General features: G+C 46.9%; 2 protein-coding genes across 2 annotated transcripts; one reads left to right on the forward strand and one right to left on the reverse strand.

Moving 5' to 3' along the window:
- The first annotated feature begins 1,316 nt into the window (after positions 1 to 1,316).
- mcm3ap (minichromosome maintenance complex component 3 associated protein) lies at positions 1,317 to 16,517 on the forward strand. The gene is made up of 28 exons (XM_014984500.2): positions 1,317 to 3,521; positions 4,167 to 4,414; positions 5,196 to 5,277; positions 5,608 to 5,761; positions 5,835 to 6,022; positions 6,097 to 6,236; positions 6,518 to 6,715; positions 6,781 to 7,049; positions 7,625 to 7,787; positions 7,931 to 8,088; positions 8,429 to 8,676; positions 9,042 to 9,211; positions 9,286 to 9,386; positions 9,460 to 9,591; positions 9,711 to 9,824; positions 10,227 to 10,379; positions 10,456 to 10,653; positions 10,730 to 10,798; positions 10,874 to 11,002; positions 11,574 to 11,718; positions 11,818 to 12,079; positions 12,926 to 13,023; positions 13,146 to 13,536; positions 14,324 to 14,578; positions 14,898 to 15,030; positions 15,426 to 15,647; positions 15,838 to 15,973; positions 16,098 to 16,517. The coding sequence occupies exons 1-28, from the start codon at positions 1,622 to 1,624 to the stop codon at positions 16,338 to 16,340; spliced, it is 6,699 nt and encodes a 2,232-aa protein (XP_014839986.2). The 5' UTR covers positions 1,317 to 1,621; the 3' UTR covers positions 16,341 to 16,517.
- A 1,460-nt stretch (positions 16,518 to 17,977) lies between these two features.
- Positions 17,978 to 26,380, reverse strand: LOC106916302 (sterile alpha motif domain-containing protein 9). Its single transcript, XM_088003385.1, has 4 exons — positions 26,258 to 26,380; positions 23,852 to 23,913; positions 23,741 to 23,779; positions 17,978 to 23,538 (listed from the first exon to the last, which is right to left on the reverse strand). Exons 3-4 carry the CDS (start codon positions 23,762 to 23,764, stop codon positions 19,072 to 19,074), a joined length of 4,491 nt encoding a protein of 1,496 aa, XP_087859511.1. The 5' UTR covers positions 23,765 to 23,779; positions 23,852 to 23,913; positions 26,258 to 26,380; the 3' UTR covers positions 17,978 to 19,071.
- Positions 26,381 to 26,585: the final 205 nt, after the last annotated feature.

Consider the following 26,585-nt stretch of genomic DNA (forward strand, 5'->3'; position numbering starts at 1 on the left):
TTAAAGGGCTGGTTCAACATTTTCCTCAATTCAGAATCCAAATGCTGACAATATTTAGTCTTAAAATGCACTTCATTAATGTAACAGTATTTTTACATTTAACGTTCCTTTGAGCTATACATGCCAACCTTTGCGCCACCTGGCAGTTAATTATTAGTTGAATTTGTTTGTATTTAAGTTTCATAGAAGATACATTTGTTTACATTTAAGCTCTATATGAGCTGAGAGATTCGACTAATGATTAACTCCACACACACACACACACACACAGAGAGAGAGAAATGTAAAAACTGAAGATAAATAGAAGAAATACTCAAGAGAAACAATAGAGAAGAAGAGAGTAAGACCATCCATCCATTTTCTATCACCCTTGTCCCTAGTGCTGGTGCCTGAGAGTAAGACTGATGAGGATTATTTAGCCCCTCCTGACGTCAGCTCTGGAGGTCTGTCTAGTTTATAAGATTATTTTCTGTGATTAATCGTTAACAGTTAGCTATAAAGTACAATAATTAGTTTTGATATGTTGTTGTCGTTTTCTTTTGCAGTTCTCACGGGTTGTCCACACCAGAATAAACCCTGTTTTATGGTTCTATGTCGTGCCTAAATCCTTAACTATGGAATCTTTTATTTTATTTTTGACACAATAAATGGTGGGTTTTAAACTTTAGCATTTGTATTTATCAGACCAGTAATGACGTTTTACCATGGTGTTGTAGATTGATCTAGTTCAGTTTGAATAAATTCAAGAATTTACATGGCAAATATTTTCAAGCAAAACAGGTCAAGAGGTAATAAAAGCAGTAAAGCTCTCCTTTTTAAATGTTCTCAAGTTAAAGGTTCAAATTGTATTTTGAGGAATCTGTGCCTAAAATGGCATAAAGTTCAAGTTTGACCCATCTAAATATTTTGGTTTTCATTATAAGACTTTAGGACTTCAGGCATAAAAAACATTTAAATTGCATATTTTTAAATGTTTGAGTACATTTATTAGATAATTCAATAAACAATTCTACAGAATCTTAGATTTCTACAGAAATTAGAATAAATTATACAAGATCTGACATACTTCAATAGTACAGAGTTAAAACTGACTTGCGTTGGTTATTATTTCAAAATGAGATAATGAATCTGAAGCAAACTTCAGAGTGATAAACTTGCTTACATGTTAAATAAAAATAACACAACAATTGTCTTCATTTTTTGATAGAAAGCACACACTGTTCACATTGTGGGACAGTACAAATATTTCTGTTATATTTTATTCTTTGCTGTTTTAACTCGAGAGTCACGGAACTGAGTATAAGGTTAATCGGGACTAAAAACTTCGTCGGACCGAAGCCGGAAGTGTGAAGTTTTTTGAGCGGACCCTGAACGAAAACACAATAAACCCGAGGAAAATTATGGATCGTTTTTATTTCAAGCTTGTATATATTGGGTATATATGAAATGTAAGACTTTGTTTAGTATTTCTGATACCCGGAGTAGCGGGAGAAATGAACATCTGGGGCATTTTTATAGATTTTTGTGAGAGTTAGCCGATGCTAACTGCAGAGCTACAAACTGTTGTTCAGATCGGACCAGTTGGATCCGGTTACATCCCATAAAGTTGCTTATCTGTGCCATGAATCCGTTTGGAAGTCCGCAGGGAGGAGCTTTCCAGGCCCCCAGCAGCTCCATGAAGCCCAGTCTGTTCCAGGGCTTCGGGCAGCAGAATCCCAGCGGATCCCAAGGACAAAGTTTTCTCCAACCTCCTGCCTTCGGACAGCAGTCTGCTGCGCTTCAGCCTGCAGTGCAGAGCGGTTCCATTTTCGGACAACGATCTGTGGTGAACCAGCCTGCCCCTCAGGGTGGCTCCATCTTCGGGCAGCCGTCTGTTAGTCAGCCCGGAGGTCAGGGTGGTTACATCTTCGGACAGGCATCCAATCAGCCTGCAGCTCAGAGTGGGTCCATCTTCGGACAGTCATCAAATCAGTCTCCAGCTCAAGGTAATTCCATCTTCGGACAGCCATCAAATCAGTCTACAGCGCAAAGTGGTTCCATCTTCGGACAGTCATCTGCGGTGAATCAGCCATCAGCTCAGAGTGGGTCCGTTTTCGGACAGCTCTCTGTTGTTAATCAACCTTCAGGGCAGAGTGGTTCCATCTTCGGACAGACATCCACGGTAAATCAGCCTTCGGCTCAAAATGGATCAATTTTCGGACAGACATCTGTTGTTAATCAGCCCGGCGCTCAGAGTGGTTCCATATTCGGACAGCCACTAGCAACAAATCAGCCCGGTTCTGTTTTCGGACAGCCGTCTGTTAATCAAACTGGAGCTCAGAGTGGTTCCATTTTCGGACAGCCACCCCGGCCCCAGCCTCCTATGAGCAAGGCTCCAGCCTTTGGGCAGCCTCCTGTGGGAACCAGCAGCTCAGCTGCGGCTTTCGGACTCAACCAGAGCTCTGTGTTTGGACAGAGCCCCTCCTTCGTCCAGCCCTCTGCGTTCGGTCAGCATTCAGGTTTGGGAAAGGCCCCTCCTGCTTTCGGGAGCCCTCTCAAGCCGTCGGGCTCCACCGCCTCCAACCCCTCGTTTGTGCAGCCGGCCTCCAGCGTGTTCAGCGCTGCTCAGAATGTGAACCAGAACCGGGGCTTTGGGCCTCCAGAGTTCAGCTTCAAGCCGCCCAACGAGGCCGTGTTCAAACCCATCTTCAGCGGCAGCCCGGAGCCGTCTAGCAGCCGGGGCCCGGCCCCCTCCGGCCCCTCTGCCGGCTTCTCCCTGCTGGCTGGAGCCAAGCCTCTGGTCTTCAGCTGCTTCCCCCAGCCGGCCGCACCCCCCGCCGGCCCAAACCCGCCATCAGGTGGTGGCAGCAGCGGCCCTCGGTTCTCCTTCACCAACCCGGCGGCCCCGCAGGGCCCCGGCTCCACGGCGGAGCCCACCACCCCGTCCTCCTTCAGCTTCACCTCCAGCTCCCTGCAGACCCAGCCCACGCTGTTCTCCTCGTTCAGCCGCCCCCCCGCCTTTGGTGACCCTAAACCCGAGTTGGGCCCTGAAGATAAGGAGGCCCCAGAGCCCAACGTGTTCGCTCGGATCAGCAAAGCAGCCAAGAGGAAGGATGATCCGGCCACCAGCGGCCCCGAGAAGCCAGGCGGCGAGGACGACGCCCCCGCACTGCCGGACGTCGACTCACCCCGACACCCCGCCAAGAGGCCGGTGGTGAGGGCCCGGGGCCCCGCAGGGGGCCTGTTTAGCCGGGCACTGAGTGGGATCCGGAAGGAGCAGAGCAACCCGGTGAGGAGGGAGGCCCTGAAGGAGCCACCGAGGCCCCCCGCCGCTCTGGGGGCCCCCGCTATGGGGCCAGCAGGTCTGGGGCCCCCCGCTGCGGGGCCAGCAGGTCTGGGGCCCCCCGCTGCGGGGCCAGCAGGTCTGGGGCCCCCCGCTGCGGGGCACGCTGAGAGGCCGGCCCTGGAAGAGCCAGAGGAAGCTCAGGGAGACGAACCGCCGGCGCTGAGCAGAGACTCTGCAGAGAAACCAGAAGATTCAGGTCAGAATATTAATATTTAATAAAAATGACAGAACGGATCAATACGTGATGGAAGGGATCAATACGTGATGGAAGGGATCATCACGTATTGGCCCTAGCGCCCAACCACCAGCTGGGTGGATGAGCAACAATATTATTATGTTATTCAGACAAAAATCAGGATTAAACCACTCCTTCCTTCCTTCCTTCCTTCCTTCCTTCCTTCCTTCCTTCCTTCCTTCCTTCCTTCCTTCCTTCCTTCCTTCCTTCCTTCCTTCCTTCCTTCCTTCCTTCCTTCCTTCCTTCCTTTCTTTCTTCTTTCTTTCTTTCTTTCTTTCTTTCTTTCTTTCCAAATGTAAATAATGCTGGTTATCTTTTGTTTTCTTGTCTATTTTCTGCTGATCATTTTGACCTGATTAAAAATAGAAAGTCTTCATCACCTTTGCTGGAGGCAGATTTGTATCATTTTTTAACTGAAGTTAGGGACCAGAAATGGCCCCTGAGCCACGGTTTGGACACCCCTGTCCTGCAGGATGACTCCATAGCTGCTCATCCACCTCCTTTGCTTTTGCTGCTCCTCTGTCTCCTCCTGGCTTTACCTCCTGTGGTCTAGTTAAAACAAAAATGTCTTCCTGTGGGATTAGTTACCGTCTCCCTCCTCTGCAGGCCCGCCTGACCCTTTGACCTCAGCCTCCGAGGCGTTGACCCCTGTGGGCCGTGGGCCCCGCAGGGACAGCGCGGACAGCCTGAGCGGAGTGTCTCCCAGCGATCTGACCACCATCATGGTCAGGAACGTCCCGCCAAGCCTCAACAAGAAGGATGTGATCCAGAAGCATTTTGCTCGTTTCGGGAAAGTCTGTAAAATCTTCTGCCGCCCCAACAAGAACCTGGCCGTGGTTCACTTCGACGACCACGTGAGTCGCTCTTCACTTCGTCTCCAGCTGCTTTTGTTTGACTCGAACATCTGGGGTCAGGCGTTTTCATCCTCCTGCCATGAATGTGGAACCGGTTTTTAACTAGGACTGAAATGATTAATCGATTATTGAAATAATAATCTAGTCATCGATTAATTGTTAGCTGACTCTAAAAATGTCCAACTAAATGAAGCCAAAACAGGAAGTATAAACTCAGTCGTGTGCCGTTGATGTACCCCAGACGCATCCTGTGCTACAGATCATCAGCCGTTCACTAAAGGCTTTCTGTTTTTGTATTCTAGGAAATAAAATGTTTATTATTTAAAAGAGTTTAACTTTTTGATTATTTGCATGTCATATATTTCTAATGTTGCATAAAATAAGCTGAAATGGTTAAATAAAAACCTGCAGAATGTGCCTTTATTTCTTCAGATTAATCATCAGAACAATTGATTAATCGATTACTCTGACGATTAGTCGATACAATAATCAGTTTGATAAATCGTAAGACTAATTTAATAGAATAATTGATTAATCTGATGATTAATTGATCAAATAATTGATTTTTTTCTGGAGATTAATCTACTGACTAATTGATTAGTCTGACAATCGATAGAAGAATCGATAGTTGTTACTCTTAATGATTTATTTTAAACCTTTGTAAAGATCGAACTGGTTCTGTTGGGAGTGGGAACAGGAAGCTGCTCGGTGCTGCAGCCTGGTGGTGAAGACACGCCATGGCAGCCATGCAGCTCTTCTCTCATCCTGTTTTGTCTTCAAGGCTTCGGCTGCTAAAGCGAAGCGGAGTGGGAAGCGTCTGCAGCGACACGAGCTGCTGCTGCTCTGGCAGAAGAAGAAACAAAGTAAGCAGCTTATTGATCTGCCAACCAGAAGAACTTCAGTGTTTAAAGGCTTAAAGTCCATTTCATCATCCGCTTTGGTTTATATGTAGGTTGTTAAAATTCCTAAGTGTTTTGACATTTATTTATCCAGTCTGACTGAGGCAGGTCAGATTTACTCAACAAAACTGTCTGTTAATTCATCATTTTAACTTTGAGCTCAATTTCAGCGATTTAAAACATTAACTTGCTGGTTTGTTTTGATTGGAGGATGGATTGAGGTCATTCAGACATCAGGTTATTGTTATTTATTTGAGTTAAAGTCGGTTTATGGAGACATTTTGTCTCCTTCAGGTCCTGGAGACAAAGGCAGCAGAGCGGCAGCAGAGCCGGACCGACCCGCAGCAGAAAGCCCCAACGTGGAGGAGCCGAAGCCGGGTTGTTCTCCTCTCAGACGGCCGGCCCTGATGCCTCCGGCGCAGGGCGGCCACGCCTCCTTCAGGCAGAGGTAGGTCCGTCTGAACGGATCAGAACCGGTTCTGTCCGGGTTCGGCTGCAGCTCTGCGTCTCGTCTCCTGCAGCTCTCCGGTGAGGAGGCCGTCTCCAGCCAAGCTGCTGCCGTTTGACTCGGAGCCCCAGAAGGAGAACGTGACCGAGTCCCAGGAGCGTCTCGTCCCGTCCTCCCTGGTCCACCTGGTGGGACAGGTCGCCGAGACCGCCGAGGACAAGTACCGTCTCCTGGAGCAGAGAGACAAAGTCCTGCGTCAAGGTGAGGACGATGTCCGCCTGCTGCAGCTGCAGCTGCGTCTGAAAGCCTGACAGTCGGGTGCTGGTGTCCCTCAGGACGACCCAAGAGGACAGACCTGGACCTGTCCAAGGCGTTTGTGGGGACGTGTCCTGACATGTGTCCAGAGAAGGAGAGGTACATGAGAGAGACACGGAACCAGCTCAGCGTGTACGAGGTGGTCCCGAACACGGAGGTGGTAAGAACCGGAACGTTCTGGAATATTTGAACCCACATCATGATGCTGCTCCTGCCGGATTCTGATCCAGTCTGAACTGATCCAAATCGCGTCTGATCGTCTCTTAAAGATTCAGGAGATGCTTCAGTGAAGAACTTTGTCTCTTTCTCTTAAACATTTGTTTCCAGACTCAGTTAGTCGTGTTTAGCAATAGAAATGTTTGAGTTTGTTGAATCCAGACGTGGAGGACCTTCCTGTGAAAACCTCATCCAGAAGGACCTGGTCTGTCCTGTTCCTGCCAGGTGGATCATGCAGCTGCCATAAAGGAGTACAGCCGCTCCTCGGCCGACCAGGAGGAGCCTCTTCCTCACGAGCTGCGGCCCCTCCCGGTGCTCAGCATGACCATGGACTACCTGGTGACCCAGATCATGGACCGGGGTCCGGACAGCCACAGAGACTGGTACGACTTTGTGTGGAACCGAACCCGAGGCATTCGCAAGGTAAGCGTCAGAGCGCCGGCGTCCAGCAGGTCCCCCGTTCGGTTTGACGTTCCTGCTTTGCTCAGGACATCACCCAGCAGCGGCTCTGCTGCCCCGCCACCGTGGCGCTGATCGAGAAGTGCACCAGGTTCCACGTTCACTGCGCCCACCACCTCTGCGAGCAGCACATGTCGTCCTTCGACGCCAAGATCAACAACGAGAACATGACCAAGTGCCTGCAGAGTCTGAAGGAAATGTACGCGGATCTGGCGACGCAGCAGACGTTCTGCCCCCTGGAGGCCGAGTTCCGCCAGTACAGCGTCCTGCTGAAGCTCAACGACGGCGACATCCTGCGGTCAGTCGCTCTGAGCCGGCCTGCAGCCGATATTATAATCCATCACTCTGATGATTATGACTAATCAGTTATTCTGACAATCAATTTATTAGTTAACTGATTACTGTGATCATTATTCTGATGATTAAGTTTATTAAAATATTCTGCTGGGTTTTATTGTGTTTTTTACACATTATTTGAAATACATTAACATTTCATTGCCTGGATACAATAACAGGGCTGCTTTAGTGAACGCTTGAACTTCTGAATCAAAGATGGATCTGCAGCTAAAATCTTCTTCTAACCCGAGTAGAAAATATTTACAAAGGATTTTTGATCTTAAATCCATAATGTTTATAGTCCAGAGTTGGTTTACCTGAAGCTCTGTGTTGTTTTTCCAGCAAATTGCCTTTTTTAGACTTTGTTAATCGATTACTAATTTAATTGATGGTTTAATTAATCATAATTTATCTGATTAATCGTTTGCTAAAACACATCGATCAGAACCAGCCCCAGCTTTCCACCCCTTCTGACTGACCGTCCAGGCTGGACGCCGTCGCTCCTCACGGCGTTTTGACCACTTCCTGTCGCCACAGGGAGGTGCAGCAGTTCCGCGACGAGGTCCGGAAATCTCCAGAGGTCAAGTTTGCGGTTCAAGCCTTCACGGCCGTCAGCAGCAACAACTTTGTGCGTTTCTTCAAGCTGGTGAAAGGAGCTTCCTACCTGTCCAGCTGCCTGCTGCACCGATACTTCAACCAGGTGGGAGCAACAGGAAACGCTGCTCTCATCACTTCCTGTTTGATTCTCTCACCAGAGGACGATCAGTCAGCGCTGATTTTTGCTTTTGAATCGTCCGACGTGTCCTGAACGGTTTCCACGCTGGGCTGTGGTTCTGTTTGCAGGTCCGATCGAAGGCCCTGAAGGTCCTGATCACGGCTCACACCTTCGGCACGCGATCCACGCCGTTCCCCGTCGACGACATCGTCCGCATGTTGATGTTCCGCAGCGCGTCTGAAGCGACGGACTTCGTCCAGCAGTACGGCCTCAACGTCAACGACGGGTGAGGCGCTCTGACCTTCACAGAGGCGGTCCGGGTCGGCGGCCCGGGTCGGCGGCCCGGGTCGGCGGCCCGGGTCGGTGGTCCGGGTCGGCGGTCCGGGTCGGCGGCCCGGGTCGGCGGCCCGGGTCGGCGGTCCGGGTCGGCAGTCCAGGTCGGTGGCCCGGCGGTCCAGGTCGGTGGCCCGGCGGTCCGGGTCGGTGGCCTGGCGGTCCGGTTCGGCGGTCCGGGTCGGTGGCTCGGGTCGGCGGCCCAGCCCAGCGGCCCGGGTCGGCGGTCCGGGTCGGCGGGTCTCTGGGCGGTCAGTCTTTGATGGAGGAACGTTCTGTGCGGTTCTCCTCAGGCTGGTGGAGCTGAGTCGGATGGTCTTCCAGGAGCCGGAGCTCCCGCTGTCCCTGAAGAGGTCGGAGGTCATCCTGTCCAAGAAGGCGCCGCTGATCGGGGAGGTGGTGAACGGAGGTCCGGTCCCCGACCCGCCGCAGCACCGTCCCGTCTGCAGCTTCGACTCCCATAACAGATACAGAGGAGACGGCCAGCTGGCGGAGCCCGGCCTCGGATACGTTAACCCCCGAGGCGCCGGGCCGCAGACCGGTACTTCCTGCTCACTTCCTGGTTCTGATTCCCAGTATCTCAGTCAAGCGAAAGGCTGACCTATGGAACTGATTCGCTTTTTAATTTTAGTTTTATAATTGGTCTGAGTGGAAGAGACGCACCGTTTGGTCCCATCGGCTCCTGATGGCCTCATGGTTCTGATGGACTGTTTTCATGGCTCGTCTTTGACATTTAGTAGTTTTTTGTTTTTTCCTCTTCAAATGAATCTGTTTTTGGGACGAAACAGGAAAAATGTGAAAACCTTCAGAAGTTTTTTCTGTTGTCTCATTATCCATGAATAATTCTGCATGAACTGAATGTTGATGTTTCCGAACGGCGATCACATGAATGTTCTCTGGTTCCAGCTGACGGCGTTGAGGTTTCCTCCCCGCCGCGCATCGTCGTTCCCGACGCTCCGGCTGAGACCGGAGAGCCGTTCCCGCCGGCGGCTCCCGTCTTCCAGCCGATCGCTCCGCCTGAACCCGCCAGACCTCCGTCACCTCCACCCAAACCCCAGCCGCTCTACGGCGAGGAGGTGGGAGGCAGCCGGCAGACTCTGCCGTCCGCCATCTTGGTTCTGTGCTGACGTTCTGCTGCGTTGTGTTCCAGGACGTCCAGGCGGCGGCGGAGGCGCTGCTGGAGGAAGTGGTGGAGGCCGAAGTCAGAGCGCTCGCTGACGGAGGCGCCAGCTACGCCAGAGCAGCCCTGCGGTAAGCTAGCGCTCAGCGTTTGGTTCTGCGCGTCAGGCGGACGCTCCGCTGACCCGTGATGGCGTTCACGCAGGGAGAGCGAGGCGCAGCTGGAGGTTCTGGTGCAGGAGGTGTTGGACCAGATGATGACGGAGGTTTCAGCGTCAGAGATCCGGCTGGAGCAGGAGCGGCTCGCTGAGGAGCGACGCAGACTGGAGGAGGCCAGGTCGGTTCCCACAATGCACTGCAGGTCTCAACCCGACCTCCATCAGGACAGGGGGACCCCGCTCTCTGTTTCTACGTTTTCCACTCTGTGTCCATGTTTCTGGTTCCTCTGCGTCTCAGGCGCCGGCAGGAGCGCGAAGCCTTCCTGGCTCAGTTCAGCTGCTCGCTCTGCTCAGAGGTCGTCCAGCAGGTCGTCGCCGAAGTCGTGAGGGAAACCGCCGCCGCCGAGATCCAGTAAGACTTCCTGAAGCCGTTCCAGACGACGGTACAGCCCCGGTTTAGTTCAGGTTTCTAGGACATCTGAAGACCAGCAGTTTTTCTGTCCCTTCATCTTTCCAGATGATCCTTCTTGGAGTTTCTCTGGAAATGTGGACGCTCACGTTAGCGTTAGCTGCTACGTGTTTAGCGCCAAGATGCTAATTTAGGCTTGAATAGCTTAGCTGATATGCTAACTCCTTTTAGCACAACTTGGTTTGTTTTTTACCCTTTTTAACTTTGTTTTCATCCCTTTAGAACCTAAAAGATGTAAAATTTTCTTTCTGTCCTTCATAACTGATCAGGTTCTTATTAGAGGCGTCGCTCAGATTCCACTTTTCCGTGGTGTTTGTTGGATCTTTGACCCGTTTTGTCTTCCAGGGAGGCTCTGGACGAGGAGGCCGAGCGTCTGGCCCGATGCAGCCATCAGATCTGCAGCAGCTTGATCGAGGAGACGTTAGCCGCAGACGTGGCTCAGCTAGCAGAGGATGTTCTGGAGGCTGAGCTGGAACGGATCCAGAAGTTCATCAAAAGGTTGAAGCGGGTCAGAACGTCAGCGTAGAACCTGGATGAGTTTCGGCCTAGTCAAAGTTTTTGTGTGAACCTCCAGGTGGCGTGACGTGGTCGCCGTGCGCCGCCAGCTGAAGCGTCAGATGAGGAGTTTCCCTGCGGCCCCGTGCTGCGTGGATCCCTGCTTCAAGCTGCGGGCCCTGGCCCCCAGCGCCCCCCAGAGGCCCTCCATGGCGGACCTGGCCCGGGGCCTGGTGGACCTGGGGAACGCCGGCGTGTTGGCCGTGTCCAGCACCAGGTGGGTCGGTCCCGGCCCGCGGGGCGCCGCGCCGCGGGGCGGGGGCGAAGCTAAAACCTGTCTCCTGTTCGCTCAGGTTGCTGCGGATGCGGCGTGGCGCCGTCCACCAGCTGAGGGTCCAGTCCTTCTACCAGCAGCTGCTGGAGTGAGTCCGGGTCCAGTCGCTCTGAGGGGCTGGTCCTGAAGCAGAACTCTGACCCGGTTCTGGTGTTTCGCTCAGGGAGACGTGCTGGAAGCCGTTGGATCTGCCGGCGCTGGCCACGGAAAACGTCCCGAACCCGACGGACCGGATCTTCTGGAAAGTTCTGCTGCTGCTGCCCAGCGAACGGGAGGCCGGCCCGGCGGACCGGTGAGGAACGACCGGCCGGGCGGAACCGCAACTATTGATTAGTGATCGATTAGTCTGTCAGTCAGTCTGGAGATTTATCAATACTGATTAATTTATTTAATATTTATAGTTATTCTGATGATTAATCAGTTAAATTTGCAATTAATTGATTACTCTGACAATTGATTATTCAGTTCTGATGACTGATCGATGATTATTCTATCAGTTATTAAGATAATTAATGGATTTTTATCGATTGTTGTGACAGCAGATCAGATTTAATATTCAGCTGATTATTCTGATTATCGGTTATTATGAAGATTAATCGTTCTCGTTCCTCTTTGCTGCTCTGAATGAATCCATTACCTAAATTATTTGACAGTGATGATTTATTGATTCATCTCTCCACATATTCATTTATTGCAACATTCTTTAGAGAAAGTCTTTTAAGGCTGCAGTCCCTCAGCATAATGCTGCCACCGCCGGGTTTCAGTGTTGGGACTGAGAGCATCAGTTTATGCAAACAGGAGAAAAATCCAAACAGTTTTCTGGTTCTAAATAAAGAATAAAAGCCGTTTTGATTTGTGCTCAGGATTCTGTCGGACTGGCTGGAGGTGAAACTCGGCGCCGATCCAGAGTCAGAGGAGCAGAGAGACGGGACGCTGAGGACGCTCTGCGTCTCCAACAGCCTGCAGGACAACGGACACAGAACTCACAAAGTCCACATCACAGTGAAGGTCAGGTCAGAACCGGAGGAGCTGAGAGGTCGAGGCCCAGTTTGCTCTTCAGAGGTTGTAGTCCCGGTTCTCCTCAGCAGCTTTCCTCCGTCTCTCCAGGCGTCCAGAGGCCCGCTGACCGACGCCGGTCTGTCCGGAGCGGAGGAGCGCGGCGAGCTGCGCGGCGCGGCGGCCATCATGATGCTGCTGCCGGCGCTGCCCCTCCTGGAGGCGGAGCAGGCGGAGCAGGACGTCCCTCTGCTCTCTGCCCTGCTGCAGCTCAAACAGCTGCAGCAGATCAGCAGCTGGAACTGGCCGCTGCCGCTGGTGGTCCTGGTGCCATGGCAACGGGGCGCTGCGGACGCCGAGAGGCTGGAAGAAGGTGATTCCTGACCCGCCATCGCTCCATCAGCCTGTCCGTCCAGTTCAGGGCTGAAACGATTAATCGTGATTAATCGATAACTGAAATTATCGACTAATTTAGTAATCGATAAATTGTTAATTGGAGAACAGAGACTCTAAAAAAGGCTATTTGCTGGAAAGATGAACAAACTGAGCAGCAATGAATGTAAAATCATTCTTTGTCTTTAAATCTAAAAGCTTCACCTGGTTCACATCTAAAAGTCCTTTAATCACCTTTATTGATCCGTTTATCCAGAAATAATCGTCAGATTATTCCTGCGCTTTGTTTTCACAGGTTGATGTTTGGAGGAGTTTTAGATTTAAAAAGGAATTTATCTATTTTAGCCAATAAATGTTGATTTTCTTATTAAAAACACATTAAAATTTTTATTTGCATCTTTTAATGATTTTCTAATATCGTATGGAAAAAATGTTACGTGGTTAATAAGAAACCTGTGGAATTATTTTCTGATTAATCGATTAATTAATCATCAAAATAATTGATACATCAATGGGTAATTTGCGGTCCTGGTCCAGTTCTGGTCCAGTTCTGGTCTTGTCGGGTTCTGGTCCGGTCCGGTCCGGTTCTGGTCCGGTCCTGGTCCAGTTCTGGTCCGGTTTTGGTCCGATTCTGGTCCTGTCTGGTCCGGTTCTGGTTCTGGTCCGGTCTGGTTCTGGTTCTGGTCCGGTCCGGTCGTGGTCTGGTCTGGTCCAATCTGGTTCTGGTCCGGTTCTGGTCTGGTTCTGGTTCTGGTCTGGTTCTGGTCCGGTTCTGGTTCTGGTCTGGTCCAGTCCGGTTCTGGTCACGGTTCTGTCTGTCTCTCAGCCCTGCAGCTCCAGGCTCTGATGGAGGAAGAGTTGATCTCTGACTTCCTGCTCATCTTCATCCCGGACTCCACCAGCGACCTGCAGGGATCCCAGCAGGTAGAGCCTAAAGCTCCTGGAGGGTTCGGACCTCCAGCTGGAGCCTTTCGGACCTCCAGCTGGAGCCTTTCGGACCCGGAGCGTTTCTCCACCGGTTCTTCTCTCTCTCTGTCTCCGAGCAGCTGACCCAGGCCGTCCGCTGGCTGCTGGCCCGCTGCCCTTTGACCCCGCCCCTGTCCTGCCAGCCGCTGGTCCAGCTGGTCGAAGCCACGCTGAGCCAGGAGTTCTGCCCCAGAGTTTACTCCAACCGGCAGAACCGGGCCGCCGCCGGGCTGCCCTGCCAGGGCCCGGCGCCGGTGGTCCGGCTGTACAACGCCGTCCTGGCCCACGTGGCGGACAGGGTGTCGTCCCCGGAGCTGAGCTGCCTGTCATGGCCGCCCACCGAGTTCAGCCAGCCGGAGACCAGAGAGTTCATCCCTCACCTGGGCTGGAACGCCGCGCCGCACCTGAGCTGGCTGAGGGCCGTCCTGCTGGGCCTGCAGCTGCCGGAGTGGGAGGAGCCTCCTGCTGCAGGTGGGCGGCTGAAACCGATCACTGATTAACGTCATCGACCACTAATTCAGTCAAACTGGATTATTCAAACTCTAAGAAAGTAATGTACAGGAAAATCAGAGCAGAAACTATAAAAATATAAAAGTTCTGGATTTAAGATGGAAAACCTTCTTTGTTTTACTGAAAACTTCTAGTTTTAGGTTCACCTGATCAATGCAGGCGATCAGGAACGCTGACCCTAACGACCCTAATGCTGACCCTGACGCTGACCCTGACGCTGACCCTGACGCTGACCCTGACGCTGACCCTGACGCTGACCCTGACGCTGACCCTGACGCTGACCCTAACGCTGACCCCAACGCTGACCCCAACGCTGACCCTAACGACCCTAATGCTGACCCTGACGCTGACCCTGACGCTGACCCTGACGCTGACCCTGACGCTGACCCTGACGCTGACCCTGACGCTGACCCTAACGCTGACCCTAACGCTGACCCTAATGCTGACCCTAACGCTGACCCCAACGCTGACCCCAACGCTGACCCTAACGACCCTAACTCTGACCCGCTGCTGCTGCACTTCAGGCTTTAAAATGAACATTTTTTTTTTTTTCATTCTTATGGATTTTTAATGTCGTATAAAATAAGCTTCAATATGAAACATCTGCAGAATGTGACAGTTTTTTATTCAATTAATTGTCAGAATAACTGATAGTCTAATCGTTTACTAATGTAATGATTAGCTGCAGATGAGCGTGGATGAGGTCAGAGGTCATGTTTAGGGTCACCAACTCTTCCTCCTCCTTCAGACTCCTGGGTGGATCTCTGCTCCTCCATCTTTCGTTACGCTGCTCACATCCCGACTTCACGCCACAGTCAGCCGCTCCTCATGTCCCGGCTGGAGAACCTTCTGGAGCGGGTCCGACTCACCCGGGGCGGCATCGGCCGGGGGGCGGCCGGTCTCTCTGCTGCCTCCACCCTGATTCCCTGGGACGACGTCGTCCTCATCTTCATCGACCACAAGCTGAAGGACTGGCAGCCGGCCGGACCGCCTGCTGCTCCAGGTACCACCTGCAGAACCTGCAGAACCTCCTGGAGGTTCTGCAGGTTCTCCTTCTAGACCGGACCTTCCTCTGATCTGATGAAACCATCAATAATGATCATCAGTAATCATCATCCTCATCAATAATCCTGCAGATCTTACAGAGTTTACTGGTTTTACTGGAATGTCTTTTAATGCTCCTCAACTCTGACCTTTGACCCCATTCACCTCTTCCTCCCTCTGTTGTTAAACGGACTAGAAATGAATCAGGAAGTTTCATCAATAATATATTTCCTGCTCCGTTTCCCAACATAACCTCTGCTGTTGCTGCTCTGCTCCAGACGCTCTGACGGCGGACGGGCAGATCCTGGTTTTCTTCCCCAGCGGTTCCCTGGACGGGTTCCGGCCTCCGGCTGAGTGGGTTCAGGCCGTGGATCGGACCCACCGGGAGACGCAGCAGGAGGAAGAGGAGGGGTGAGGAAGGTCTTTAATGTTAGGGTCTGACCGGACCGGACTCTTTAACAGCCAGGCTTTCTGCTTGAAGCACCAGAATCTGCTTTTCTTAAACTTGGTTAAACCAACAGGAAGTGTTTCTGAGACCCAAATCCTGTTCACACTGCTGAGGAAAAATGTTTATTTCTCACTGAGCTCAAAACAATTTCAGTTTTATATTTATGATTTCTGCTTCCCTTCCTGACTTTTTTGTATTAAATTAATATATTAAATGTTTAGGCAGAAAAATTAAGAAAGTAACATTTTTGGACAGCAGTGCTGCTGAAAACAAAAAATCAGTTTTTAATTCTGCTGTTTGATTTTATTTGGTATTAAAATTAAAGCTGAACATTATTTTCCTGTGTTTTTGCTGTCAGATGGGCTCCGGCCCCCAGCGCTCTGCGTTCAGCTCCGTCCCTGCAGCAGAAGTTGTTCCACAGCCGGGTGGAGGCCCCTGAGGGCCCGGAGGCCCCTGAGGGCCCCGAGGCCCCTGGGGCCCCGCCGCCACACCTGGACATCACACACACTCCCAGCACGGAGGAGCTGCTGGCCCACCGAGTTCTGCAGAGCCTGGAGGAGGAGAAGGCCGAGAGCAGGAGGTAGTCATGACGACGGCCTGGTTCTGGTTCTGTTGACTCTTTAGTTTTCAGAACCGTGAGACCTTCCAGGCGGTTCTGTTTGGGTTTCCTGGTTCTAATCTGGTCGGATTGATCCGTGGAGGAAAACGTTTATTCCTGAATCTCCTCCATGTTGATCAGTTCTGTTGTCATGGTAACGCTCTCTGTGCAGGAGTCTGGATCAGCTGCAGCGCTGGCTGGACGGCGACCCGTTGGACCACCTGGTGACGCCGCTCTTCATCCCGTCCTCCACCCTGCTGTCCTCTCCGTCCACCATGCGGGTTTCTGCACCTGCAGCAGCAGCGCAGGTTCTTCTTCTTCTTCTCCTTCTTCTGCTTCTTCTTCTTCTTCTTCTTCTCTGGTCACTTTATGCACATCTTTAATATTTCACAGTTGTTTTTTTTTCAGTTTGTTGTCGTTTTGATTTCCCAGAAACCAGAGACGGAGGAGCGAGTGGACAGAGCGTCCCGGTCTGCAGCGTCCCGGTCCGCAGCGTCCCGGTCCGCAGCGTCCCGGTCCGCAGCGTCCCGGTCCGCAGCGTCCCGGTCCGCAGCGCCGCCCGTCCCTCTGGCCCAGAGGCTGCAGCAGCTGCAGCAGCAGATCGTGGCGAGCAGAGAAGAAGAACGGGCCTGCAGGCTGAAGCTGAGCGGCCTGCTGAGCATCGTGGACGACTGAAGATGATGAAGATGATGAAGATGGATTTTTATTATCAGAACTAAAATCAGGACTTTTATAAATATTTAGTTTTGTAGAGTCGGGTTCTTCCTGTATTGGACTCTGATGATAAATAATGTGTTGAAATTGTTTTATTTTCGTTCTGCTCAGATATTAAATAAATATTTTCATGTAAAACCTTCAGCTTGTCTTTGATTAAATCCATGAGAAGGTCGAGGATCTGATTGGACGGCCCGGCTGTAGCCCCGCCCCCGTTCAGCTGAAGGCTGCTGGGAGACGCGGTTTCATCTGCAGAGCAGGACCGAATGTGTTCTGGTTCTGCAGACATGACTGAAGACGTGAGTATTTCACTTTTCACTCTGGACCAGAACCGGGTCATGTGGTTCCATCAGACAGGAAGTTAAAGAAATAATAATTTTCAGTCATCTTGTGTAAATGATTCAGATTTGACTGAAGACTGAATGTTTTACTGATGTTTTAAAGCCATTTAAATTAAATTGTGATCTTACTGATTACTCTTTATGTAACGGTGTGGAAAACCAGACGCTTATTATATTATATACGCTTATACTGAATATTTTTACTTTGAAAATAACGTTAAGACCTTTACTGGCAGGAATGGTTACATTTATGGTCTCACTGCATTTTCTACACAGAAGCTCAGAAACTTTTGCAAAAGTTTTCTTCTACTTCTTTGCTTTAGAAAAAATTTCAATGGAATGTACGACATTAATGGAATAATGTTCAGTAGCGTTCCTGTTAGGACAGAGATATGTCTGTATTTTCCATCCGTATCCATGCTGAGAAAAAGGAAGGAGCAGACAGTAGATGTTTAAGCAGCAGTCTGGCTGCAGATGACAGGACAAGAACAACATTTAGGCTCTTTTGCCCTGGTCTTTGTTTTCCGACCCTTAGTGAGCCACAGCTGGGCAAACCATTGAATGCAGGACTGCAAAGTGAGATGGCAAACTGAACTATCAGTGAGCCATTAAACCTCTCGGTCACATGTGAGAGGTCTCACTATTATTTATTTTTGTAGGTTAAACTGCTGTATTGAGTTTCAGACAAAGTGTGTGTGAAAATATTGGTCCACTGAGACTTCCCTGAAAAGCCTGATCAGGGTTGCATTTACCTGCAGTGAGTCAGAAACCGACTGGCTTCTCTGAGAATATCGTCACTGGAAGTACTGGACTTTGTTCTGTTTGTACTTTACTGCCTGTAAGTATTGGCTTCTTTACTTTTATGTTGACATTTTGTTTGGAGTTTCTTCTGCTTAAATTTATTTTGTAATTATTTATATAAATTATATTACTTTCAGCTTTAAAATACCAGTACATGGACATTATATTTTTTGCCTGTTTGACATTTAAAATATTAAATCAGATCCTCCAATCTAATTTATTCCATGCTTAAAAATGACTATTTAAACTCCCAAAAGTATTCTGATTTGTGCTTTTATGTTGATGCTGTAGGATTCTGGATAACATTTGAACTTAAGTATCTAGCTTAAGTTTTTGTTTTAGTTCAGTTTGTGACACAGCTGGAGTTGAACTTTTGATAATGGGCATATTTTTCACTCTTCACCTTAATTCTGTCTTCCAGCACAGGAGCCCTCAGTGGCAAGAAGAGGACAATAATTTTTAATGCATTTCTGAGAATTTATTCATGTATTTCAGTTTATTACAGGTCTTAACGCACATCAGTTGGCAAACATCATAAATTAAAACATGTCGTGTCACAGGACTGTGTTCCTCTTTGCATCAAATTACAGTAGACACTCATGTTTCACTGCATCTTCATCAAAATGTCACCATTTACAAAATTAAACATTCATTGTTTTTTTAGAAATATAAAAAAATTGCGAGTATAATCACCAGAGCAATGGGATGCATAATAAAATACTTTTAATTAATCATTGTATAGATGAGAGAAAAATACAAAAAAAGATTTTCAAACTTTCTCCCAATGAGTTAAATATGTCAAGTCAAGAATAAAACACCAGGTAAAACATTGAAACTTAGTGCAGTTATCAGTTTTTAATTTAAGGCAGTTTGATAAATGGATTTGTGAGTTGCTGAATGTTTGCAACCTTTCTTTTCATAATAGAATAAATAAAAAAGAACCTTGGTTCTCAAAAGACAAACTGTTTTTCATAGCATTTAAGGTTGACAACAAAAATCTCAACTTAAAAATAATTTTAAAAACCTTCTAAGAGCATCAGGAATGTGCCAAATGTATACTGCTACTGAAATGCAGTCTGTTTCAGCAACATTAAAGGAGCCCAGATGGTCCCACAGAAACCCTACATAGACAATGAAATAATAAGCATAATACACAAACATCTTTTTTTATCCTCTCGACATAAATAGATTGTTTTTACATTAATAAAAGATGAAGTTTTCTGGTCCACAGCAGAAAACAGAAACCTGTATTGACTGACCTTATAAAAACTGACAAACATCCAGAAGCTCTTAAAATATTAAAAACATAATAATCCAAAAAAGTTGTGATCCATTTTTGATCACAACTTAGTGAGAAAGTTTTTCCAGGTTAAAGGGGTTCAGTGCGATTATGTTCTGGTTATTTTTATATCTTGATTTATTGCCAGTGAATGTTTTGTTTTTAAGTATTTAACCATAGTTCTGAGATTCTTGGTTGGATTTGATCAAATGAAAACATATCCCTATTTTAGCATTAATATGATCAAATTCATGGTTAACAGTCTTGAATTTCAGCGAGGCTCTTTAACCCTCTCAATGCCAAGAGCCAGAGGGCCTTTCATAGAGAAACCAATGAAAAATGACACCTTCCGCCCATCTAATCCATTAATCTGACTTCTGAACAACGGAATCACTTCCAGTCTCAGACCTTTACAGTTATCTGCCAGTATCACCCTGCCCTTCACACGACCTATGACCCTTTTAAGAAGATCTCTCACTTTCTCATCTTTCCATATTTTGCCATTTCTCCACTGAGACGCAAACTGTTCCTCTGTCCCTGTGATGCAACTTTGGATTGCTTTTATTTGCAAAAGTTTCTCGTAATTGCTCTTTTTTCCCAACAGGAAATGGACAATTGGACGCTTGCCATTGAAGACTTCCTCCATCTGATCAAAGTAGGAGGTCTTCAGCTGTGAGATGCATGGCCCCAGCTTAGTACTGACTTCATGTTCTGATGTTGGCCACAAAAGCACAACTGCAATGAAGAACAGTGAGAAATCCTCCTCTGGCTGATGTGTCTCCTTTAGAAGTGCAGAAAGGACTCTGAGGAGGTGTTCGAATGGCACAGCAGCTGATTTTGGTTGGACACAGCCTAACACAACGTTGGCATAAATCATATTGATTATTTCTACTGTTTTTGGGTTGTGCTTAGACTGGCAAATAATATTATACTGCTTAGCAATTTCCTTGATCTTTTCAGTTGAGATGTCTTTTGTGAGACAATCTAGAATCCCAGAGAAGGAATCGGCTTTTTCTTTCTCTAGGAACTGTCTTGCCTGGTGGGGTTGCAGGTTGAAATTGTTCTTTTTCAGAAGATGTTCAGATTTTATCTCGCAGAAAGCCTGTGTGTACCTGTCAAAACACACAGAAATTTCCTTTCGAGCTACTTGCTCCCGATTGTTCTTTACTCCGGTTATGGTACCAAGATTCACCTGCATTCTGTCAAGGTGGTCAAAGTTAAACTTCATCCTTTTCTTAAGGTTGCAAAGCATATCCTTAAACTGTTGAAGAATCTCATAATAGGATCTGTTTTTGTTGTACTGGGGATCCTTTCTTTTTAAGCTCTCTATTGTAATATTTCCAGAGAGGAACTCGCTCATTATGTCACGTCGAACATCATCAAGAGAAGGCACAGGGGTTTTTTCCAACAAGCCTAAGATAAGAACTCCAACCTGGATTTCTCCAAGAAACCCCGACGTGTTGATGTGTTGATTGTTTGTTTTGATCTTATTTCTGTAAAGGGATTCCTTCTTAGCCAGGGCTTGTGTTTTCTGAAACGCTTCCATTGCTGACTGGGCCATTTTGAGAGCAATCTCCAATTTCTCTGGGCTCATGAACTCTCCTTCCTTGCAGTTTGAAATTTCATTCTTTAGCTCATGCTTAAAAACTTGTGCTGATGTGTCTGCAATATAAGAGTTATCTTCGGAAAGTCCCATGGCTTCTTTTGCCCAAGCTTTTGCAACAGTGAAATCCTTCTTTTTCAAATAGTAGTATCTGGCCAACAACTGAGAGACAACAGCATCATTCTCTAATCTTTTTGCTGCATTTGTCAGCACAATCTCTTCCTGTCCAGGTGTTTCTTCTGCAATTTGTTGAATCAGAGGAGAGAACTGAGAAACCTCCTCAGATGAAGAAAATCTTTTCACTAAAATATCATGCACATATTGAAAGAGATTGTCTCTGCCTTGGGTATATTCATACAGCTGGTCTGTGGTCAGCAGAAACTTAGTAATTGTAGCTTTTGTGACTTTGTGCGTTCTTCTTATTTCCTCCAAGCATTGCCTTGCAATGATTGAGTATCTTATTTGTACTGCTATGTACTTAACCTTATCTTGACCCCAGCAGAAGGAAATGAAACTGGAAAATTCCCCAAAGACATCATCAATTCTGAGATTTCCACAAACAGGGACTGAATGACCCAAAACATGCAGACATAGAGACCAGGAAAGTGATGAGTACTTACAGTAAACTCTCAACAGAACCAAAACTGCAAAGAGTTGTGCATTCTTTTGGTCCATATTGAAGTTTTTCAGGGTGTTCCTTACCACCCCTTCGATATATTCTGCATTGAAGTTCTCCTTCATAATCATGAAGCCATAAAAAGTTTCAAAATCACAGTGTTTTTCTTTTATTTCCTTAAGTTTTACCTCAAACAGTTTTAGTTCTTTGTCAGAGAGATTGTTCCCAATGAACACAGGGTCTGTTGTTAGTTCTGTCACTGCATTGGACTCTGACCTCATGCAGTTCAGGAGGATGACCTTTGCAGCCTGGATGTCTTTTTCAGTACACTGTGTTTCAATTGCAAACTGTAATTCTTCAACCTTCTCCATGTCCTCAAAGTCATCGATCATCAGCAGTACAGGACCCCTTGGTGTTTGCTCATCATATTGATACATTAAAAGTTGGATCACATGATCAGCCACAGAACTAAAGTCAGACTTTTCCCTGAGGACGGCACAGCGATATTTGTCCCTAAGAGCCCACAGCACATGCATAGCCAAGGTCGTCCCACCACAACCAGGCAGATGGAGGAGATTGAACAGGACACAAGCTTTAGGTAGGGAGCAAAGGTCTGGTATAACTGCATTCATGATGTAATCAAACTTGTCTCGTTTAATGAATGGTATTGATCCAGGTAATTCAGAGAAATAGAAATTCCACCATGATACCTTCCCACCTCTATAGAAGTTCTCCTCTATGGCAGCTCTGTCCTCATTTCCTCCTTCACACTGATTCACACACAAGATCTCCAAAGTATTCAAGGTTTGCTCAAATCTTTTCTCAAGAGGCACCTTGCTCTCACCCCCACATGGCAGGAACCGTTTGGCTCTGCGGTTCTCTGACCAGAGACTGAGGACGGTTCCATTGACTTCAGCAAAGCTGAGCTCAGAGATGCATCTGTCAGAGATGTCGACTCTGCACTTGGCCTCAATGAGATCCCTCCATGAAATGAAAGTGTTCTCATTGTCACAGATACAGAGGATTTGTCCTGGCTCTCTGAGCTCCTGCAGGAACATCCTGAAGGTCTCAACAAGGGGATCCATTTCCTCCCTCGCTGTTGATAAAAGTAAGAAAATGACAAGGAACCTTTTGTTTGGAAGCACATCTCTACGGCACAAGAAAGAAATCACATCTCGAATCGAGGCGCCCTTTTCCATCAGCCACTGGTCAACCTCTGAGGGTTCTTCTTCCTCAATACCTCCATTGCAGAAAACCCAGCTGGTGCTTTTAGGTAATTCTAATTTGGCAGCAGTTTTTTTTACACTTTCCATTATTTTGTATTTTGCTGGTAAATGTGAGCTCACTGTGATCTGCTTTTGAAAGTAAGTCTGTAATCCTTGTTCAGCTGATTCAGGATCAAAGTCTAAAACAGCAGCTGGTTTGAGCTCTGCGAGAAATCCCAGATTTTCAAAATGGCTTGGATGAGATTTGTTTGCTATGATGACATAATGTTCAAAATTGGACTTATCCAATGATGAGGCTCCACCTGTTATTATTTGAGTTAACCTGGAGCCTTGAGTTGTGCTCTTTATTTTTTTGAAGTGCTTCTCCTCTGCTTCTTTGCGGTGCTGTGACAGTTGAGGCATTTCCGTAACAAACTGCTCATACTCAACCAAAGGCTTGGCAAATGTAGTTGGGGCAAGAAGGTCCCTAGTGCTAGCACCATCTCTGATGTAGAACATTTTCTCTCTAGTCTTCTTCTTGTGTTTCTTCATATTAAAGGTGTGGAAGATATTTTCTCCACAGATGGCAGACTGAGGCTCAATGTCCACTTCAATCACGAATTTGTCAGATGACGTTGTATTTCTGTTCAGAACCTCAACAAATCGAGGCGGTTTGATGCACATTTGAGCTGCATCCTTGTGCTTGTATTCAAAGTAATCATCAATGGCTTTTTTAAGGCCTTCTAGGTACTTTTCTTTGTCATTAACAGTGACTCCCACTACCTGACCATGGACATAGTCTTGTTTGTCTTGTTTGTCTCCGATTCCAAAATGTATGGTACCATTAGTGCGGCTATTCATGCAGGCAGCTGCAAACCGGATGACATCAGTGGTGAACTTCTCCAGTTGATTTTCTTCAGGTGTCCGATAGAAACCTTTAAATTCATGGCAGGGTTCAATAAAGTCTGAGGCGCCCGATTCAGGGACGTCTAGAACGCTGCCCTCTACATATCTGAATGTATCGTGGTATCTACCGAATGGATACGGCTTGCTGGGTTTCCCAGGCTTGTCAGAGGAACTTGTTGGGTTCTCGCTGATTAATTCATCTCTGGCATGAATAATAAGCTTAGCTGGTCCAAGCTTCACACCCCTTTCAGTTAAATCTGATTTATCCAGAAGCAAAAGACTGGGACCACAGATCTTTTCTTCAAACAGCAAATCTGCAGTGGAGACATCCAAACCCTTCAGTCTGAGGGCCCAGTCCCTTACATGAGATTTACTCCAGTCTTTGACATCAGGAGGCAGATCATCCTCCTGAAATACAAGTAAAAACAAAAGGTGCTCTTCATGATCTCCAACCGCAATTTCAAAAATAACTACACGAAGAATTTATTTCTAAGCTCTGTATGAATCATGTGCTTACTTTTTTTTACATAGAAACTTTAATATAATGATCTTGAATATTTGTTTAGACATATTGACCTTCAAAAAGCTAATAATTTTTAATGGTACTTACTTTGGTTTCAACATTTTCTGCCATGGTCACAAATGGAAGCTGCAAGAAATATTTCAAAAATGAATTATTGATACAGGCAATAAGAATTTCTGCTAAATCATAATAATTTACCTCATATGTTGTTGATAATCTGTGGCAGTCTGTCCAAATGTCTCAGATACCCAAATATTCTGCTGTAAAATACAATATAAGTATTACTTTTTGTACAGAACAAATGCCAATAAACAACAACAATTTGACAAAGTACAACAGAAAAGACAGAGAACACAAGAGACTGTTAGGCAACAGAAAAATGATTAACCAGTGGTGGGCACTGCTAACTGAAACGTTAGCTGCACTAACCACAAACATTAGTTCCACTAAAGCACTAAATCAACATAGTATGTAAGAGAAGCCAATGCTAAAGCACTAAATGTAGCCATGTTGATATCCAGATATGTCATGCTCTGTTGAGGACAGTACTGCCTCCGTCCTGTGGCAGACATGAGATGAAAATCATATTAATGCAGATTAGAGGTGATGTGTTTTCTGTGCCTTGGAGTGCGTCGAGTAATCCAGGAGGATTTTTATGAAGCGCATACTGAGGCTTGTGTTGATGAAGGTTGTGACGTTTGAAGCCTCGCCGGTGGGCCGAACCACGTGACCGATTCAGGAACTAGTTCACCAGTTTGCTTGCGGATTGAAGTAAATGGCAGCAAAACGCTGCTGTTTCACCGTCATGTTTTTATGTTTTAGGATTTTATTGCATTTGCAATTCATTGGAACGTCTTTTATTCTGATAGACCCAATTTTCCTACTCCTGCAGCTGCAACAAATCTCAAAGCCTCCAGTGTTTCTACCAGCCTTTTGCCATCCAAGTCACCAGCATTTCCTCGGCTCTTTGTCTCTCTGCCATTGGACTGACCAACACCTCCAGATTCCTCTCTCTCCCCCCACAACTTCTCTACATTCAGTAAGAAATCATCCTTTCACCTTCGGCAGATTAAATCTTCTGGTTCACTTCATAACTATCCACTTCTATTTCCAGTTCTCCGTGTTTCTCATGCCAACACAGATGAAATATGGTAATATTCATCTTTTCTCAAATAAACCCCTATTAAGCATTATTTGGGGATGCCATGAATAAATTAGTCCTCAACGTCTGCTTTTTATGTGGCACATTCACACAAGAAAACCGAAGCCTGAGATTTTGCTGGAATTTACGGACATTTCCCGGATATGATGTTAACGTGCCTTTTCTTGTCGACTCGAGGAATGAAGTGAGTTGATGTTAAAACTACTTTTAAGGCTACGGTCAAAGCTCGGTGCTGTTTTACTGGCAGCACTAGTCGGCTGTATAAGAGAAAACTACTAACAGAAGAAAATCATTCTTACTGCACAATGCAGTTCATGAAGTGAGCCACCATTTGCATCTGATTTTGCAGAGAGATGAATAAATACTGGGAGAGAGAAAGCTGGAACAAGAGACTGGACTAACTGACTTGGCGGTAAGAAGGGAGAGAGAGAAAATGGCAGAGGCGGTGAGGTAGAACATATAACAGGCAGGGGAACGAGGAAAACGAAAACTTGTCACTAGACATAAGGAATAAACAAACTGGAATCACTGAGAAAGGACTAATCAATAATCTGAACTACAGCAAAATAGAAACAATGCAGATCAAAATAAGAAGCACAATAATAATGGAACTAGAATGAAATGTCCTATAGTTGCAACATACAGTAGGCTGTAAAAGTTGTGGATTTCATTGGTGTGATTTATTTATTTAATTGAAAGTTAAGAGTTTTTGATGTTTCATTGGTTATATCATGCAGAAATTGAAACGGTGACGGACTGCCACAGGTCCTGATTATTTTTGCGTCCCCTCGCAAACCTTTAAGGTTAAACAGCTTGGACTGAAGAAAATAATCCAGGAAACAGAAACACAGTCTGATGGAAGCAGGAAGTAGCTGATTCCCAGTAAATGAAACCTAACCAGTCCACACAGAGAGGTCACACCCACTGGCTTCCTCAACTCTTCAATAGTTTCTTTTCATTCATAGTGATGAGAATTAAAGTGAATCTAATGAATTCACTCATTTAAGCTATTTTAAATTAGCTTAAAATAGTTCAAGCAGTAAAAGTTATCAGGCAATATTCAAATATTTCAGGCAAATGCATTTATATAACAGGATCAAATCCCAAAGTGACATTCTGGTTAAATTTTGTATTTTCCTAAAACCCATAAAAAGAAGTGCTATGTGTTAATATGAAGTTACAAGTTTACATTCATGAGGTATTACTGCTCTCCAAACTGCATTTCTGCTGCCCTAATATGGTTATTATGAAACCAGGAAATCACTCTGACATGTTCATTCAACACATGATGCTAACAGAGGAGATGCAAGATCATTTCATGTCAGCAGCTGAACATGGATGGCTCAGTAGAACCAGAGCCTGTATTTCATCAGATCACAGAATCGCGTTGTGAAACAGGTAACGTGTCTTTTAGTTAGTTTCCATAAAGTTATATAACTTACCGACTCCAGAGAAACTCCCAGAGATGGTCAGAGTTTGATGCTGAGCCGTCGACCAGCCGGTCAGACTGAGGAAACATAAACCAGACGCTGAACCGCAGAGAGGAGAGGCAAACTGAGAACGGCAGGAAGTCATGAGGAGGGCTTTCATTCTCAGTGGATGATTAACCAGTACACACACACACACACACACACACACAGACACACACACACACACACACACACACACAGAGAGAGAGGTCACACCCACCTCAACTCTTCAATAGTTTATTTTCTTCCAGAATACATAAATGCATTTTAATGGATGGAAAATAATTCAGCTTGACAGAAA

This window comes from Poecilia mexicana, unplaced genomic scaffold, assembly GCF_051168715.1.
Source record: "Poecilia mexicana isolate PSO_F unplaced genomic scaffold, ASM5116871v1 scaffold_2, whole genome shotgun sequence".
In the NCBI taxonomy this organism is placed as follows: Eukaryota; Metazoa; Chordata; class Actinopteri; order Cyprinodontiformes; family Poeciliidae; genus Poecilia; species Poecilia mexicana.

Excerpts from the sequence above, each read along its gene's own strand:
- mcm3ap (XM_014984500.2), top strand. The coding sequence starts at position 1,622 with ATGAATCCGTTTGGAAGTCCGCAGGGAGGAGCTTTCCAGGCCCCCAGC. Across the intron at positions 5,278-5,607 it reads CTGGCAGAAGAAGAAACAAA|GTCCTGGAGACAAAGGCAGC; the intron begins GTAAGCAGCTTA and ends TGTCTCCTTCAG. Across the intron at positions 9,387-9,459 it reads TACGCCAGAGCAGCCCTGCG|GGAGAGCGAGGCGCAGCTGG; the intron begins GTAAGCTAGCGC and ends GCGTTCACGCAG.
- LOC106916302 (XM_088003385.1), bottom strand. The coding sequence starts at position 23,764 with ATGGCAGAAAATGTTGAAACCAAA. Across the intron at positions 23,539-23,740 it reads CAGAAAATGTTGAAACCAAA|GAGGATGATCTGCCTCCTGA; the intron begins GTAAGTACCATT and ends CTTGTATTTCAG.